Source organism: Macrobrachium rosenbergii, chromosome 24 (assembly GCF_040412425.1).
Source record: "Macrobrachium rosenbergii isolate ZJJX-2024 chromosome 24, ASM4041242v1, whole genome shotgun sequence".
NCBI classification, from domain to species: domain Eukaryota; kingdom Metazoa; phylum Arthropoda; class Malacostraca; order Decapoda; family Palaemonidae; genus Macrobrachium; species Macrobrachium rosenbergii.
Genome location: NC_089764.1, coordinates 34,297,857 through 34,318,206, shown reverse-complemented (window position 1 = coordinate 34,318,206; position 20,350 = coordinate 34,297,857). Strand labels below are relative to the sequence as shown.

Below are 20,350 nucleotides of genomic sequence, written 5' to 3'. Positions count from 1 at the left end.
ACCTATTCGTGTATACTTTCCCTATGTTTTCACTGTTGAAGGGGGTACTCAAGAGTTGAGGGTTACCGGGAACACCGCCATGATTCTAATCACTCTGTGGTGGCCGAGGAGGCACTGGTTCCCAGTCCTTCTTGAAATGTCAGTAGAAGTTCAAAAACAGTTACCTATATAAGCAAACATGCTTAATCAGTTTGGGACAGAGAAACTTCACGGAAATATCAGAATGCTTTATGTAACAGCATGGAAACTGTTGACAAGCTCTACAGCTCTACAGAATTTTTTAAATCATCTAGGGACTCTTATTCAGTACAGCGGGAGTTTTATAGATCATGGTGCAAGTCCTGGGGTATTTCCTATCTTCACACTAAGATTAATAATATATTCAAGTGGATCTCACCTGTTGAAGATCCGCATATGACAAGTACTTGCCATTGGCTCATATTCATCAGATAACCAGCGATAAGGATATTTCTAATATCTGATAATTTGGTTATAGGGAAATATCTTACTCCCTATCAGCACACAGTGTTGGAGTCAGCAAATGATAGAGGGTAAGTTTTGCCTTAAAAACAATGATTTTTATTATAAAATCAATTTTTAGTTATTTACCCTCTATCATTGAGATCCCTCCTCCTCCCCTTAAGAGATTAGAGAAGAATGACAACCAAAGCTGTCGCTGTCTTACCCCCACCCTCCAAAGAGTTGGGGTAACTATCAGGAGCGTTCGTTAACAATTCTTTCAATTTTAACACTTGTTGAACCTGCACCAAGTAGTCACAGATAAAGCAAATGATAGAGGGTAAGTACCAAAAAAATTGATTTTATCATAAAAATCATCAATTTGCAGAATAAAATTCAATAATGCAGTTTTTAAGGCACTGTGGTAGCCTTGCTGAAGGTGTTGTAAACATTTGTTACATGTACAGGCAGTCCCCGGTTTACGACGGGTCCGGCTTACGACGTTCTGAGGTTACGACGCATCAAATATATTCATCAGAAATTATTTCCCGTTTATGACGCATGTTCCAGGGTTACGATTGCATACTCAGATCCGACAGAAGAAATATGGCTCCAAAACGGCAGAATAATCAAAATTTGGGAGGTTTTTTATGAAAAACTCAATAAAAACGTAGATTACATCGTTTTCAATACCCCAAAGCATTAAAAAGTAAGATTTTCTTATGATTTTTACTATTTTCGACGATTTTTCGGTTTACGACGATTTTCGGTTTACGACGCGTGTAAAACGGAACCCCATCATAAACCGGGGACTGCCTGTATATATTTCGCCTTGGATGACAAGCTTACAGTCCATGTGCAGTATCATCTGACATTTTCAGTGTGAACCCATTTCCTATATGTTTTCATATTAATATTAAAGGTTACTATTGATGCCACAACCACCGTGGCCCACCTGGTGGTCCAAGTGGTGAAACTACTAGAGAAAGAACACAGTAAATTTTTTCTTTTATTTTGTGTGTTTCCCTTTCAGCGTTGAATGACCTCATAGGTTGCAGCACTTGGCATTTGGCCTGAATTCTATATTTCAATATCGTTTTATTCTTGCAAAATTATGGTTTTACATTTTAACAAAATTGCTAGAAAATTATGGATACCATTAGGCCACATTTAATCACAACCAAATTTTCTGCACCTTGCAGGACAACCTGTTGGCCCCGGAGTTGGACCTACACAAGGACCTGGAGTAAGTTCATAATAGTTTCTTGCAATGCTCTCTTTTTATCCACCTATAGGGTTACCTTCCCATTAGGAAGTTAGGGGCTCATGCTAAGATAGGAAGCTTGTCCAGAAGTGGGCCTTACTTTGCAGGTGTAGGCCAAAGTTTCCATGATGAGAGATTGTGTGATGGTACCCCCTGAAGGATGGCCATCCTCTGAAGCCAGGACTTCCTAGGAGGAATACAAGGTTCCTACCAACATGAAATGTCCCAGTCAGGAAACGATAAATATAAATGTCATATTACTAGAATTACCAACGAATTTGCACAGGACAAAAGTATTTATTTTATTTATTGTTACCACAAAATACAAGATAAACTACAATAATGGCACGTTATAAGAGTATAAAATAGTTCTTTAAAAGAGGTCCCACTTCCAGAAATGGTTATTAATTACATAGAAGTTCTGCAGATAATATGCAATCATGAAATATTAGAGATTTACACCTCAGCATATGCTATTGAGCTTATCTGTTCAAGCAAAAGAAAGACATATAATTTATATAATGAAATTAACAAAAATCTTTTTCATTATAACAAATATGCAGCCTTGAAAAGTACCGTGAGGAGCAAGGTACTTTTACTTGCTGTAGATGTATCGAACATTTTGAGTACAACTTTGAAACAAGAACATTATTTTCCCTTGAATGAGCTGTATACAATGCACCTGTGACCTAACTTAACATACTCAGTGAGGATCCAGTTTATGTATAGTTATTTTTTTAAATAAAAGTAACTATTCATGCTACTGCTACAACACCTATATAAAAGATTTTAAATTTTATTAGGAACATTTTGAAAAAATCCCCTTTGTCTAGATTAATTAGAAGAGGAGCTATGAACAATGGAATGGGGTCAGGTCATGTCGCCTGGCGACCATGTTGATGACGTCATAACAGATACGCTCACCACTGAAATTTTGTAAGACTCGCTTTTCTGAGACTCTTTGGTCATGTAGAAACAAACAAAATATATTCACAAACCTTTTGCACTTCTCGGGTAAATAAATCCCACTCAGGCTCTTGGACTATAGTGGACCTCACCTGATAAAGATTCTCGTCTGACAAGTACTTGCCATGGGCTCACATTCATCAGGTAACCAGCAATAAGGATATTTCTAATATCTGATAATTTGGTTACAGGGAAAATACTTACTCTCCATCAACACACAATATTGGAGTCAGTAAATGATAGAGTGTAAGTTTCGCCTAAAAAATTATGATTTTTATTATTAAATCAATTCCGCAGGTACTTACCCTCCAATCATTGAGATTCCTCCCTCCTTCCCCTTAAGAGATTAAGAGGAGATTGACAACCAAATCAGTCGCTGTCTTACCCCCACCCTCCAAAGAGTCGGGGTAACTATCATGAGCGTTCGTTAACAATTGTTTCAATTTTAACACTTGTCGAACCTGCATCATGTAGTCACAGATAAAGCAAATGATAGAGGGTAAGTACCTAAAAAAATTGATTTTACCATAAAAATCATCAGTTTGCAGAATAAAATTCAATAATGCAGTTTTTAAGGCACTGTGGTAGCCTTGCTGCAGGTGTGGGAAACATTTGTTACATGTAGTTGCAAGTTGTTTAAACGACGTTCTGAGGTTGCTTTTCAAATATATTCATGAATTAGCTTATGACGCATGTTCCAGGGTTACGATGCATCGTACTCAGATCCAACAGAAGACATATGGCTCCACAACGGCAGAATAATCAAAATTGGGAGGTTTTTTATGAAAAACTCAATAAAAACGTAGATTACATCGTTTTCAATACACCCAAAGCATTAAAAGTAAGATTTTCTTAGGATTTTTTACTATTTTCGACGATTTTTCGGTTTACGACGATTTTCGGTTTACGACGCTTTGTAAAAACGGAACCCCCATCGTAAACCGTGGGACTGCCTGTATATATTTCGCCTTGGATGACAAGCTTACAGCCCATCTGCAGTATCATCTGATATTTTCAGTGTGAACCCATTTCCTATATGTTTTCATATTAACAGCAAAGGTGACTATTGATGCTGCAACCACTGGGGCCCACCTGGTGGTCCAAGTGGTGAAACTACTAGAGTGAACACAGTAAATTTTTTTCTTTATTTTGTGTGTTTCCCTTTCAGTGCTGTATGACCTCATAGGTTGCAGCAGTTGGCATTTGGCCTGAATTCTAAATTCCAATATAATTTTTTTTTTTTTTTTGCAAAATTATGGTTTTACATTTTAACAAAATTGCTAGAAAATTATGGATACCATTAGGCCACATTTAATCACAACCAAATTTTCTGCACCTTGCAGGGACAACCTGTTGGCCCCGGAGTTGGACCCACACAAGGACCTGGAGTAAGTTCATAATAGTTTCTTGCAATGTTCTCTTTTTTATCCACCTATAGGGTTACCTTCCCATTAGGGAGTTAGGGCTCATGCTAAGATAGGAAGCTTGTTCAGAAGTGGGCCTTACTTTGCAGGTGTAGGCCAAAGTTTCCATGATGAGAGATTGTGTGATGGATGGTTTCCAGCCCCTTCCACAGGGATATCTCAGTACCCCCTGAAGGATGGCCATCCTCTGAAGCCAGGACTTCCTAGGAGGAATACAAGGTTCCTACCAACATGAAATGTCCCAGTCAGGAAACGATAAATATTTGTCATATTACTAGAATTACCAACGAATTTGCACAGGACAAAAGTATTTATTTTATTTATTGTTACCACAAAATACAAGATAAATTACAACAATGGTACATTACAAGCATATAAAGTACTTCTTTAAAACAGGTACCACTTTCAGAAATGGTTATTAATTACATAGAAGTTCTGCAGATAATATACAATCATGAAATATTAGAGATTTACACCTCAGCATATGCCATTGAGCTTACCTGTACAAGCAAAAGAAAGACATATAATTTCTATAATGAAATTAAGAAAAATCTTTTTCATTAAAACAAATCTGCAGCCTTGAAAAGTACTGTGAGGAGCGAGGTACTTTTACTTGCTGTAGATGTATCGAACATTTTCAGTACAACTTTGAAACAAGAACATTATTTTTCCTTGAATGAGCTGTGTACAGTGCACCTGTGACCTAACTTAACATACTCAGTGAGGATCCAGTTTATGTATAGTTATTTTTTTTAAATAAAAGTAACTATTCATGCTACAGCTACAACACCAAAAAAAAAATTTTAAATTTTATTAGGAACATTTTGAAAAAATCCCCTTTGTCTAGATTAATTAGAAGAGGAGCTACGAACAATGGAATGGGGTCGGGTCATGTCGCCTGGCGACCATGTTGATGACGTCATAACAGATACGCTCACCACTGAAATTTTGTAAGACTCGCTTTTCTGAGACTCTTTGGTCATGTAGAAACAAACAAAATATATTCACAAACCTTTTACACTTCTCGGGTAACTAAACCCCACCCAGGCTCTTCGACTGTAGTGGACCTCACCTGATAAAGATTCTCGTCTGACAAGTACTTGCCATGGGCTCACATTCATCAGGTAACCAGCAATAAGGATATTTCTAATATCTGATAATTTGGTTACAGGGAAAATACTTACTCTCCATCAACACACAATATTGGAGTCAGCAAATGATAGAGCGTAAGTTTCGCCTAAAAAATGACGATTTTTATTATTAAATCAATTCCGCAGGTACTTACCCTCCAATCATTGAGATTCCTCCCTCCTTCCCCTTAAGAGATTAAGAGGAGATTGACAACCAAATCAGTCGCTGTCTTACCCCCACCCTCCAAAGAGTCGGGGTAACTATCATGAGCGTTCGTTAACAATTGTTTCAATTTTAACACTTGTCGAACCTGCATCATGTAGTCACAGATAAAGCAAATGATAGAGGGTAAGTACCTAAAAAAAATTGATTTTACCATAAAAATCATCAGTTTGCAGAATAAAATTCAATAATGCAGTTTTTAAGGCACTGTGGTAGCCTTGCTGCAGGTGTGGGAAACATTTGTTACATGTAGTTGCAAGTACAGGCAGTCCCCGGTTTACGACGGGTCCGGCTTACGACGTTCCGAGGTTACGACGCTTTTCAAATATATTCATCACGAATTATTTCCCGGTTTATGACGCATGTTCCAGGGTTACGATGCATCGTACTCAGATCCGACAGAAGAAATATGGCTCCACAACGGCAGAATAATCAAAATTTGGAGGTTTTTTTATGAAAAACTCAATAAAAACGTAGATTACATCGTTTTCAATACACCCAAAGCATTAAAAGTAAGATTTTCTTAGGATTTTTTACTATTTTCGACGATTTTTCGGTTTACGACGATTTTTTATTTACGACGCGGTGTAAAAACGGAACCCCCATCGTAAACCGGGGACTGCCTGTACATATTTCGCCTTGGATGACAAGCTTACAGCCCATCTGCAGTATCATCTGATATTTTCAGTGTGAACCCATTTCCTATATGTTTTCATATTAATAGGAAAGGTGACTATTGATGCCACAACCACCGGGGCCCACCTGGTGGTCCAAGTGGTGAAACTACTAGAGCGAACACAGTAAATTTTTTCTTCATTTTGTGTGTTTCCCTTTCAGTGCTGTATGACCTCATAGGTTGCAGCAGTTGGCATTTGGCCTGAATTCTAAATTCCAATATAATTTTTTTTTTTTTTTGCAAAATTATGGTTTTACATTTTAACAAAATTGCTAGAAAATTATGGATGTCATTAGGCCACATTTAATCACAACCAAATTTTCTGCACCTTGCAGGGACAACCTGTTGGCCCCGGAGTTGGACCTACACAAGGACCTGGAGTAAGTTCATAATAGTTTCTTGCAATGCTCTCTTTTTTATCCACTTATAGGGTTACCTTCCCATTAGGAAGTTAGGGCTCATGCTAAGATAGGAAGCTTGTCCAGAAGTGGGCCTTACTTTGCAGGTGTAGGCCAAAGTTTCCTTGATGAGAGATTGTGTGATGGATGGTTTCCAGCCCCTTCCACAGGGATATCTCAGTACCCCCTGAAGGATGGCCATCCTCTGAAGCCAGGACTTCCTAGGAGGAATACAAGGTTCCTACCAACATGAAATGTCCCAGTCAGGAAACGATAAATATTTATGTCATATTACTAGAATTACCAACGAATTTGCACAGGACAAAAGTATTTATTTTATTTATTGTTACCACAAAATACAAGATAAATTACAACAATGGTACATTACAAGCATAAAAGTACTTCTTTAAATCAGGTACCACTTTCAGAAATGGTTATTAATTACATAGAAGTTCTGCAGATAATATACAATCATGAAATATTAGAGATTTACACCTCAGCATATGCCATTGAGCTTATCTGTACAAGCAAAAGAAAGACATATAATTTCTATAATGAAATTAAGAAAAATCTTTTTCATTAAAACAAAAATGCAGCCTTGAAAAGTACCGTGAGGAACAAGGTACTTTTACTTGCTGTAGATGTATCGAACATTTTGAGTACAACTTTGAAACAAGAACATTATTTTAAGAACATTATTTTCCCTTGAACTAGCTGTATACAATGCACCTGTGGCCTAACTTAACATACTCAGTGAGGATCCAGTTTATGTATAGTTATTTTTTTTTAAATAAAAGTAACTATTCTTGCTACAGCTACAACACCTAGGGCCCACCTATTGGTCCAATAAGTAAAACTGCTACCATATCTACAGCAAATGTGTACTTTTTACGTTTTCCTGAATATCCTGTTCTGTATGAAAAATGACGATTATATGCTATGAAAAACTTGCTGGTCAATTATAAATAGCATTACACCAAATTTCGTTACAAATATTTTGTTTAACTTCTGGGGGGGTGGGGGGGCAACCCACTGGCCCAGGTAGTGGAGGTACAACTGCTGCACAAGGACCAGCAGTAAGTTCATGATTATTTTATGCAAAGCTGTCATTTCTGTTTTGTCCGTCCATGGATAATTCTGGCCGTAAATGTCATGTTTCTAGGATTACCTCTGACATTTTATTGGTAAATGTATTAGAGCATACAGAAGCTCACAGCAAACAGGAAGGACTTTAGGAAGTGCTAGCTACTGTTTCAGTGTGAGGTTCTGTAAAGACTTAGCAGCCAAAAAATGTTAGAAATCTTACTCCTTATTTTGTGAAAATGGGTTTATCTGTAGCTACAAAACAATGGCATATAGTTAGTTTTTTAACAGTATTTTGTGTGTGTGTGTATGTGTGTGTGTGTATCTATGGAACGAAAGCCAATTATGAATTTTAAAGGGCTCTTTGGTAGTCAGTAATGTTCTATAATGCATTATATATGTCTTCAAATGCCTGTTAACAAACACAACTTCTGTATGGACGCAGCGGGGGCTTCAGGTCGCCCGATACCTCTCCGTCGGCTTTCCACATTATAAACACCTGTTGAGAGTAATAAAGAATTACGGGCTGCTCCAGGAGCAAGAGCCCGTGCTGGCACAAGGCCAGCTAAATCTAAAACAACAACAAGTAACAAAGAATCAGTCTTTCACTTCTGACATTTCTTGAACCTCACAAATACAACAGAATCTGGATCCCCTCTAAGGACTCCTCTGCAGTTACTAATTTCACGGAATGTTGCACGTTGAGTAGCCCGCCACAATAAGGCAGAAATTCTTCCGAGCAAGATGGATGGCAGGACTGCGAGGTTGAACAGAGAATGCGTTTCTGGAAATTGATTTCCCAGATAAGAACTCCTCTCACTTGCAATTATCTATCACAATGGAGGGCTGATTTGCTGTATGGCGATGAGCAAAGGATTGTCTCATTAATGAATTTACTTCATTTGGGGAATACACATGCTAGTTGTTCACCAAGGATTTTATTTTGGGAGACGAAATCTTGAGAGGAAATGAGAGATTCAGTTAGAGAAACAGAAATCGGATCTTGGCCGTCAAATTTCAGACTTACCAGGCAATCCAGCATTGCAGTGTGCACAACTACAACTGAACCTGATCCAATATGCCTTCTGTTAACAACTAAGGAGCTTCTTGGGGCCCAGGTCTCTTGCGACCTCATAACAAGTGTGGCTGTGCCAGAACAAAGGAGCTACGACCAGTAGATTGGACGTGGGAGGCAAGAGTGATGTTTGGACAAGTGCTGAGCGAGAACTGACTTCTCTCCATCTGTGGGCCTTCAGGCTCCTGAAGGAGCGAGGAAAAGTAAAAGACTGAGTGTAGGTCCTGACCAGTTTCGGCTACATTTCTAAACCATTGATGAAGGACTGATAAATAATGGTAGGAAATCATCATACAGATGCTAGGGGGTCAGTAAAAACAGATGTACGGACAATTTGAAACTGAACATTTGCTTTTGATAGGTGTTGGGGGGGTGGAGAGCCACACACACTCATTTGTGCCAAGTAAAGTTACTCTCTTTACAAATTTGATTATCCTTTTTCCGTGTATATCTACTGCCTTCCTTCTCATTTAAACACTACGCTTATCTTTTGAAATTAATGGATCAAGTTTCCAAGCGTGCCTTGACTGATATCATATTATTACAAAAACTTTTTATTACATCAAAGTGATTTTTTTAAAGCTTATAATGAGAATAAACATTTTTTTTTCCTCTGCCCAGTTCAGTGTACGATTGTTTTCGCTATGTATAAAACATCCAGTGTGCATATCTTACTTTTTTTTTTTTTGCTATACTATTCAATTTTTCAATACTTTTACTGCCACAAAACAATAATTTGAAAGATATCTCCCACCTTTTCTAATCATATACTGAAAATTTTGGGCACTCTGAATTACAATTTGCAATGAAAGCAAAACCAGATTGGTATCTGTATGTAGTAAGCTTGAAAGTAAGAATGGTTTGTGCTCCTTACAACTCCAGACCTTATGGGCAACTATTTCCAACAGTAGCTTCAGCAAGTTTTTACCACTATTTTTTCATGATGTAGATTCTCATTATTTGATCATTTGCTATCTTGTTTATCAGTTTTCCTTGCTAGTTTTCTTTCTTGTCCCTTGTGATTTCTCAGGCTGATTCTCTCCTTACAAATAGATCTTATTTCGGAATTTTTCCTGAATCCTTGCAAAACTTGTTCTTATTTCCTGAGGCATGCAGAACTGTGTAGGTTTGACGTGGGGCAGGTTTAGCTGTTAAGATTGATATTATTCTTCTTTAAAGGTGATTGCCTTATTATCTAATACCATGCTATCATTGATTTTAGTGTTAACATCCAGCAAATGCTTTATGTATATGCCATATACTGAAAAATATCTTACTCTGTGTGTTGGAAAAGCGAAAGGACAAATAACTGAATGTAAACCATTTTCTCATTTACCCTCAGGTAATACCCAGTGAAGGACCTGGGACAACAAGTCAGCTTGTTGGTGTTGGAGATCTGGCCAGTGAATCTTTCCCAGTAGTTGGTGGTCCAGTAACTGGAGTTGGTGATAATCTTGGAGGTGGTTCTGGAGTTGGTGATAATCTTGGAGGTGGTTCTGGAGTTGGTGACAATCTTGGAGGTGGTTCTGGAGTTGGTGACAATCTTGGAGGTGGTTCTGGAGTTGGTGACAATCTTGGAGGTGGTTCTGGAGTTGGTGACAATCTTGGAGGTGGTTCTGGAGTTGGTGATAATCTTGGAGGTGGTTCTGGAGTTGGTGATAATCTTGGAGGTGGTTCTGGAGTTGGTGATAATCTTGGAGGTGGACAAGGAGGGGGAGGAGGAGGTGCTGGTGAGGGAGTAGGCGGAGGTGTAGGAGCAGGTACTGGTGAGGAGGAGCTGGAGGAGCTGGAGCTGGAGCTGGCTCTGGAGCTGGCTCTGGAGCTGGAGCAGGAGAAGGAGCTGGAGCTGGAGCTGGAGGTGGAGCTGGAGCTGGTGGAAGTGGCAGTGGAGCTGGTGGAAGTGGCAGTGGCAGTGGCGAAGGTGGTGCTGGTGCTGGTGGTAGTGGATCTCCAGGAGGTGGCCTATTCATCCCTCCTTTCAGTGAATTTGGCACCATAACAGGTGGAGCAGCATTTGCCTCCACCGAGTACGAGTCATACAATGTAGAAGCTGTCACATTAATGGGATTCGAATCTGTCACCCTAAGCTTTGGCCAGTCACTGTATTCATATCTTATGGACCATTCTAGTGGATCGCAATTGGAGTATGACATACATATAAAGGTAAACTCGCTTTCTCTCTGTTCCCTGCTACTCATTATGGAAAATTAAAATATCAGATTGTTAGAAATATGCTCTTTTCATCATGTATTTCAGTTTGATACAAATTTAATGAATTTTTAAAGTATTCAGCCTTGTTATTTTGCAGACACCTTTAGGTGTATCTTCAAGTTTATCATGCAGTTGTATTTAATGAAAATATTTAGGTTTAGATACAAATATTGACATTGATTTTTTAAAGTATTCAGCCCTGTTATTTTGCAGACACCTTTAGGTGTATCTTCAAGCACACTTTTCCGGAAACGACGTCAAGCATCCAGTTCGGCAAGTAATTCATCAGCTTATCCAGATGGAATTATTCCTGCAGACAACGTTTTATGTTTCTATACATTCAGGTAAGTTATTCCAGAACAGTGGCAATTCAGGTAAAATACTTTCCCCTCTTTCCCTTAAAGTAAGAAATAATTACATTAGAAATATTGTGTAGGCAGGTTTTGACAGAGGAAAACCTACTTTTAGTAGCTGCTGTGAGTCCTCAAAGGAGTTACTCTCTTGGTCTCTAGAGGGCTCCATATGTTAGGGTGGTTTTGGACAGAAAACTCATTGTCATAGTTTTCTTGGTTTATTTATCCCTTTGTTCTCTCATTCACACGACTGGCACACTTATGTGGAACCCAGGAAGATAGGTTTACCAAGTATTTCATTGTCAATTAGCTTGAAAGATTAGAATAGGTTTACCAAGTATTTCATTGTCAATTAGCTTGAAAGATTAGAATAGGAACACCCTTCATAGCTGAAGCGATATTCATATAAACAAGATATGATAAAAATGTGTGTCAAAATTAGTTACATATTTCTCACAATTGTTTTAAACATGTGGTATTCCTTTACGTACAAGTACATTTCCGATCACGTGATGATATAATGGCTTCCCACGGTTCTGTCTCTAGGCCGAAGTTGGTGTCAGAGCTCTTTGCAGAAATTATACCACTGTTTACAGCTGCGTTAACAACACTGCTTCCATTAAGCAGAAAACACCAATGTTCCCTTTTTAGAACAGAAAACATTCTCTTGACTACCACATTACTCCTACTTTTAGGATACATGCTTTTAAATGTTATGATGAAGATATCTACTGAATATTAAGTACTAATTTTACTACTACACATAAAACAGACCAACCTTTTTCAAAGAATTCTCTTCTAACTGGTCTTGGCCAGTATAGCACACACTGACACTGATAAGAGTATAAGACTGAAGACAAGAGGGCTCTTTCTCTTGTCTACAGCAACTGCCCAGATTCTTCCTCGTCTTAACCTGCAGATGTGGCAACAGCGCACCGCACGTCCACTATTGTGGCAACCACACACACTGCACGAGGCTATTTATTCATTACTCTGTTGTACTCATTACTCTCTTTCAGGTCTAAGCCTTTTTGTCCGGGAAAGTGGGTGGGTTTGAGGACTCACAGCAGCTACCAAAAACTGGATTTTCCTACGTCAAAACCTGTTTTTAGTTTTCTGTAAAAGAAAACTATTGTGCCGGCTTCGTCCGTCCGCACTTTTTTCTGTCCACCCTCAGATCTTAAAAACTGCTGAGGCTAGAGGACGGCAAACTGGTATGTTGATCATCCACCCTCCAATCATCAAACATACCAAATTGCAGCCCTCTAGCCTTAGTAGTTGTTAATTTATTTTAGCTTAAAGTTAGCCATAATCGTGCTTATGGCAACGATATAGGACAGGCCACCACCAGGCTGTGGTTAAAGTGTCATGGGCCGCGGCTCATACAGCATTACACCGAGACCAGCGAAAGATAGATCTATTTCGGTGGCCTTGATTATACGCTGTAGTGGCTATACAGAAAACCAGATTGCGCCAATGAAACTTCGGCGCATTTTTTACTTGACAGCGTAGCTGCTGTTCGTCCTCAAAGGAGCTTGCCAAAGACACTGACAAGTGACAAAATGGCTAAGCTCTTAAAATTCAATCCCAACAATCCAGATAAAATTTTTTGTCCAAGATTAAGCCACAAGTTATAAGCCACATTCTTTATTCCAGATACCCAAAGGGTTTGGCAACAAAAGACGAGAAACTAAACATGAACTCACAGTTATTAAGATGTAGTTCTAAAGTGACTTGCCTAAATATGCTGGGTTTGGTTGCAGTATTGTTGCACCTTTCCAGAGATATCTTGGCATACCCACCACATGAAGAAGACCCCTGGTTTTCCGCTGTAGCCCCGGTACACCCACCACATGAAGAAGACCCCTGGTTTTCCGCTGTAGCCCCGGTACACCCACCACATGAAGAAGACCCCTGGTTTTCCGCTGTAGCCCCGGTACACCCACCACATGAAGAAGACCCCTGGTTTTCCGCTGTAGCCCCCGGTACACCCACCGCATGAAGAAGACCCCTGGTTTTCCGCTGTAGCCCCGGTACACCCACCACATGAAGAAGACCCCTGGTTTTCCGCTGTAGCCCCCGGTACACCCACCGCATGAAGAAGACCCCTGATTTTCCGCTGTAGCGCCTATGAGGTCAGGGATTTACTATGCCACCTACTGATACACAGCATAGTCGAATTTGTTCGACCTTGTGGCATTAATGTTTTAGGGATACTGTTCCTGATGACCACCCTGTACACTTGAAGACTTCTTTGAAAGAAACATTTCTGGAAACTAACGATGTACTTACCTTTCAAATGTCATACAACTTACCATGAGATTCAGAGCCTTTGCCCCAGTGTTTTTCCAGAATAACTTTTTTTCTGTGCATTTGACAAAGATGTTACTTAGCCACGGTATAGTTTACATCCCTACCTAATTTTCGGCAGCATTCTTCATTACTTATATTAGAAAAAAGTATATTCATAAGAGTAAAATGAAGCAGCCGAAGCCAGTGGCGGAACACTCCAATGAATGGGTTCAAAGTTGTATGTGACGCAAATATATGACGTCCCGACTCCTCCCACAAGGTGATGACGACAAACAGCTGTCTCTGAAATTTCGAATGAATGTTCGTACCTTGTCAAGGCTTCAAGAATGGCGGTTATGATAAGTCATTGCCCCCATGGTTGCAGGACAGCTTTTGTGATTCGATTTGCACAATTTAGAAGTGAGGAGGCCAGTAGCAAACCCTACGTAAGCTTGAACAGGTAAATGAATAACATGGCCCTTTTTGGGGTAAGGAGGACACCTGGACATCCAAGGCTACAAAGTTTTCGTCATTTGTTGACTTCCATAAGGTGCAGAAAGATTTATATATGCTCTATAAAGCAATAGTTGTTGATTTTAGTAAAATATAACTTGCGGAACAACATTAAAACTTGCTTTGCCAAAAAAAAAAAAAAAAAAATGTCATGGGTTATAATACATCACTGAATGATCTCTATAGGTCCCAGCGCTTGGGCTTAGCCCGAAACGCCATAATCCACCCATTGATTATAATGTCAAGTTTCCTCATATGTAATAATGTTAATTAAAGGATCCATGTAAGGTCATGCATTCATATGGTCGCTCCTGACCTCTTAGTGACAGAGTACAGCAATGGCTGAATTGTAACATTATAATGAAAGTTGTTTTCGTATTCCACAGAATATTTACCGGCATGGTAATTCGATTGTTAGTAGGCTTTTAAATACCAAGATTGCTTGCACACTAAAAAGTATAAGTATACTCGGTCCTTCAATTTGCTCACTCGAATCATTCTTAATTGAAAGTGATGAATTGGCAGATCATCCAATTACGACCTACAAGAAGCAACTGTTTGTCTTCAAGATTAGACGAAGCCATTCTGGACTCATAAAACCTGATAATAATAAGCGAAAATATCAAACGATTTACGACAAATGCCAAAGTTTGATTCACTTTGTTAATTGATTTTTTATTATATAATTTTTCAGTGGAGAAATAGTGATAGAAAGGAATTTCTCGGATTACTTACGGAAACCCTTTTCTTCAAGGATTCTAGCGCTCGACCTCATGGCATAAATCCTATATACTACTACTACAAAGTGTAAACAAGGAGTATTGGTTGTATTTCATTGTTGCCAGAGGTCGAGACCTTTTCACGAATAGCCACTTATCCATCGAGAGGGAGGCAAGTTAATGACGTCGTAAGTTACGTCATTATATCTTCGAAAGATTCCTCTCAGTTTGCTGGCGATGTCTACGAGAAGTCGGCGTTACTCTTATAATTACCAGAATCATGGAACTTTCGTAATACAGAATACAGTCAAAAATTAGGTAGGGATGTAAGATACCCTGTGACAAATTGTCATCTTTGTCAGGTACGTTGATAAAATTTTATTCCAGAAAAACACCGGCTGTGATTCTCGTAGTAGAAAAGGAGTAGTGTCTGCCTTGTCAATAAGGGGCCCCACAATTATTCTCAGCCCATGAAGGTGGTATGGTTTGTCGTGGTAGGGTTTAGGAAAACCGAACCTTCTGGGATGTTTGCCGTGACCTCCAGGTAAACCTCAAGTGCTTGAACCAGGCGCAAGTTTTATTTGACAAATCGAGTCCCCTTATCAGAATGGGAGATTTTCTCTTTAAGGGGTTCTCATTCTTGGCCAGGAATGATGGGCCAGGAGACAATAATAAATGACGGTTAGCTGTATGAGTAATGTAGTGTTGTCTCCATCGAAGAGACCCCAGTTTACTAATGCAAGCTCCTGATGCCAAAGCTGTCAAGAAGATTGCCTTTTGCAGCATATTTGTTGTGTTTTAACAGAGATCTCAACTGGGCTCTTAGCATGGATATAATCTAACCATAGTCTCCACACGGACTATTATTGTCGAAGAGATGATGTCTGTAGTTTTTGCACTAAGTACCTAATAATGTTGGGTGTATAATTTTCACAGTAGAAAAGGTTTTACAAATCCACACGTGAAGTCTCGGTTCAGCAGGGAGGATGCGTAGATGACTTCCCTTCCTACTGTCTGAGATAGAACGGCAGACAATAACAGAATTCCGTTCTTCGTCCGTTGTTGAAGCAATGGGAACTAATGCCTGTACAACCAATTTGGAGCCATTAAGTAAGCGGCTCCTTGAAAGTTAGAAGTCTGTTCAAAAAAAGCTTCGAAATCTGCGACAGTGGAGGAAAAAGGTATATTGCCCTCCAATTTGCTCCAGTCTTGTAGGAATGCATCTCTTCCAGATTCAGAGACACATACACTGGAAGTTGATGGTTCTCACATGTGGCAAACAGGTCCAGTCCCGGACATGGAAGCATGTTGGTAATTAACTGAAAGGTGTGATTGTTTGGCATCCACTCGGTCGAGGCTGTTATATCCCCTGATAGAGGGTCTGCTATTACACTGAAAGACCTTGTGAGGTGAATTGCAGGCAAGTGCCACTACTTTGCTTGTGTTACCCAAAGGATGGATAGCAACACTGCATTGAGAGATGAACACAAGCCGGACAATGTACTCATGTTATCTAGGGCCAACAACAAAATGTGTGTCCCTTTTTTGGAGGTTTCAGTTTTCCAAGAGATAGGAAAAAGCCATTAGCTCCAGAAAGTTGATATGACCTGACGTTGCTTCCGAATTTTACAAACATCATGCATAATTAACTCGTTAAAATGAAGTCTTTGTTATGTGGGAAGAAGGTGGAAAGTATACAAGGCAACTATGGATTAAGCCTAAGCTGGGGGGCCTAGCCTTGCCTGCAATGTTCACAGCCAAGTTAATTAGACAGAGCTTTCTGGAACTGGATTAGAAAAAAGCTTTTGGAATAAGTTTAAGCCAAAGTGGACACAAAAGGAATTGGTGGTTATTTTATGATATAAGATCATAACAGCCATGATGATGTTTGAATGAGTTATACAGTATTCGTGTTCACTACAAGCAAAATGTTGATGATACAAACAGGATTCTCAAGATTCTCCAACATACTCATTTCAACACCAGCTGTATTACAGAATCAGTAAGAGGCCAGAGAAAAGACAGAGCTACAGAAAAAATGGTTAAAATAGACAGGGGTGTACTTATGAAAATAGTAAAGATAACAGTTGTACGGACAGAATGGTGTAAATGCACCTGCCTAGAGAAATTAAGTTTCGTATTGAGTAAATAGTTGAGAGATGTAAGGATCTAATCCTGCCCAGGGAATCCTTACTACCTAGATAACCAGTAGCTTCCTTTTTACAAAGTAAGTAGGCTATCTGTCACAGGATTGAACCGAGGTTTTTTTTACTGAAGCAGTGTAAGTAATGTTGAAATACTTTCCACTTGACTTTCCTCAGTATATTTTAAAAAAATTATTATCATTAACTTCATTTTGCATTTATGCTTCTATTGAAACTATAGTCTGTAGGTTAAAGGAGTTGATTTCCTTCACAGGGAGCACTGCAAGTATAATATGAGAAATAAGTGCTGTTTCCACAATCTTGTTATTGAAAAATTATATTTTTAAAACTGTCCACATGTCTTTATGTTGTGTCTCTTTTTATTTCAGGATCAGATTCTTGGCTGTTGAATTCAAAAATGTTTCGTCTCGTGTAAATCACTGTAAACCAGGAGGTCAAGCGAATGCTGAGCCTCCATATTTAGAGATAATAGACGAGTACAATGCAACAACCAGGTAAGGTTAAGAATACTGCCCAATAGATCTGGAATGCTAATTGGTTTTTGGGGCATGCGATTAATGGATGTCCCTATAACCAGTTAGTGGACGGACCAGTAGATGAAAAGATACTGCAAGAATGTAACAGTTGTTGATCAGTAAAGCAAATGTCCGTGGTACAGTTATTACTTAAAATATGAGATGATAATCTTGATGAACACGGCAATGAAATATGAAAGTGGTAAAGTAACGAGGGATTTATACAGAACAGTACCAGAGCACAGCTATAATTTTCGGTTCTGAAGGCCGGATGATACCTTGTCATAAGGAGGTTGCCAAATTCTAGAATGATGATTTACCAATTTCAGTGAAATCAATCAAACTTTCCCCTCGATTTTCATTTTAGACGAATGAGGAATATTAACAACCTGTCTTTATGCTGAAGTTGTGGCTGACTAAAAATTGAGTCTCAAGAAGTACTTTGACCGTAAGAGTGAGGACTGTCATTAAAGAATTCAATCCAAGAAACTAGAATTCCATGCATATTAAGTTCAGTGAGGAAAAAGTAGTAGAAGAAAAACCACCTGAAATTGTCTTCTTCAAATCCAAGAGTTCTTGGATGCGTAGAAGTTCATTCAGGTGGTTACTTCAGTAATGGGATAAGAATACTATATATCACTATTGCAATGGGATTCTATCTGGTCTATCCGGGTCGTGGTTGGTTTCGACTGAGGTGTTGAAGGGGATAAGAGGCCTGATGTTGACTTCTGGACTTGATTAATCAACCAGCAGCGACGGTGGACTTAGATTTAAATAATATATAATAGCTGACGCTAGAGACAGGTGACTCTGGCTCTGGCATAGTCTTGTGAAAACGCACACATTAGGATGACTTGCCATACTGCACGAATAACTGGAAATGTTATTCCACAGGAATATTCAAAATCAGTAAGTTGTTTATGAGTACAGAAAAAAGCATATCAATTCTTCCATTATATTCTTCATCTCTATCCTGTTTCCGAGAGGTCCTGGCTACATGATAACGTTAGTTTGCCAATCCCGTTGGCCTCTATATTCAAAGAAGAGAAAAGAGTAAAATCCATACAGAGTATAAAGTAAGCAAAAGGTCGAGCTAGATGCGCAAGTGGTGCTTCATAGATGCAATAACAGAAAGAGATTACTGAGTCATTCAGAAGTTATCTTTCTCAGACTAGCAAACAATATTAGTAGTAGTAGTGTCACCATCAGTCGTAGTAGCAACAGGAGCAGTCATAGCAGAAATGCAAGGCTTGGAAGGCTTAGTTAAAAATGAAATCGTCCTTACTTAAATACAGTTATGTGAAATTCTAATGTGCCTGCAGAAATGAGAAAAAGCGAGCAACTCTCAAAGTGGGGTACATTCACTAACTGCAAGACTCAAAGACTTTTAACACAGTGCTGTACAAAGGAAAGCTGACATGAAAAGAGAAAAAGCTACAATAAAAAGAGAGTAAATAAATCGGTTGGAGGAATAACAGAGATCAGAAAATTAAGGCGAAGTGCAGAGGGTTTGAGATTGGCATAAGTCACCCTTCAGCTTCAACAGCAGCTGGGATTGAAACTTCTGGGAAGACTGTTCTACAGTTTTACATTAAAAAGGATGACAGATCCCAGAATGATGGGAATGTTGGTGCCTTGCAGAAAAGGTTACACGCGTTAACATAAGTGGTTCGGACACTAGAGCTGTAGGAAGAATTTCCTTTCGAAATATATATATACTCTCGATGTTTAAAATCCTAAGATAACTACTTTTTGTGGAATTCTGTCCAGATGAAGATTATAATCTGTATTCATACAAGTTAATTTCATCCAGGTGATTTCCTCCCATGGATCACTTAATGAAAAAGATCTATTTGAATGCCTCTGATAGAACTTCAAAATTCTATCGCTGTATAGCAAGTCCTCCTTTGAATTATAAACAAAAAATGCACATTGAGTGTTGCTTTACTCATTTAGTATTGTGTTTAGCTATAAATAAATCAGTGTGGCTTTAGAAGCAACAAACAGTGCTTTTACTAATCTCATATAAAACCTGTTTGACAAGAGTATGAGGTCTGGAATGTGCTCTTGTGACCCGACATTCGTGGAAAGTAATCATAGGAAAGTATCAGTTCTGAGAACAAGGCAAGTGTTATTAAATGTCGTAGAACAAACGTAGCCCCAAATAAGGTGGAACTCATAACTGACACAATAGGTACATTTTGGATGTAGAGAGTATAGCCGGGACCACTTGTAATCATTCTCATAACCACATCATAGTTTCTGCTCTTAAAAGTTGGTCATAATAATTTGTCACCAATGTTTCCTTCTGGGTGTAGTTTTATAGTTCAGTAGGTTTAGTGTGCCAACAAGCTCTGATTGATTTTTCATCTGGTCACAGGTTGTGTAAGCTGGAGGGTACCTACACTGTAAATTCTTTCTCCAACAATCTAACGGTAAAATTCGTAGCAGACCGAGATCCAACGATGGTACCAAATGTCACTTTTGACCTCCTTAAATCCAAAGAATGTTGCGGAGGGTTATTCAAGACTAGATACAGTTCCAACATGCCAGTGTCCAGCACGATGGCTACTTCCCCCAACTACCCTTTAAACTACCCTCAGAATGCAGTCTGCCCCTACATATTTGAGGTAGGTTTTATGTGCGGTCATCCTAATATAGATTTATACTTACCTTATAGAATAAACTTAAACACCTTTCTCTCATTTAATGCTTGCAGAATATCTCTGTCAGAAGAGTTAAGAAATTTTGTTGCTCTCGATGAAAACTTCCACCCATTTTATCCAAATCCTCTCCCTTGAATGTCTGAAGTGGAGAAAGCAGTCAGTTCTAATAAAAATAAAAAGCTGTGCATTTTGATAATGTTACCCACTCAGAAAGCTGT

The 20,350-nt window shown here is 38.9% G+C and overlaps 1 protein-coding gene across 1 annotated transcript in view; it reads left to right on the top strand.

Annotated features, from left to right (window-relative positions):
• Window positions 1-240: 240 nt before the first annotated feature.
• Window positions 241-20,350, top strand: part of LOC136851821 (uncharacterized) — a 36,753-nt gene continuing 16,643 nt past the window's right edge. The window contains exons 1-8 of the mRNA XM_067126133.1: window positions 241-306; window positions 1,382-1,454; window positions 1,662-1,705; window positions 10,041-10,428; window positions 10,473-10,861; window positions 11,123-11,253; window positions 17,320-17,445; window positions 19,847-20,096. Coding sequence (XP_066982234.1) covers window positions 241-306; window positions 1,382-1,454; window positions 1,662-1,705; window positions 10,041-10,428; window positions 10,473-10,861; window positions 11,123-11,253; window positions 17,320-17,445; window positions 19,847-20,096 — 1,467 coding nt within the window. The remainder of the gene's footprint in view (window positions 307-1,381; window positions 1,455-1,661; window positions 1,706-10,040; window positions 10,429-10,472; window positions 10,862-11,122; window positions 11,254-17,319; window positions 17,446-19,846; window positions 20,097-20,350) is intronic.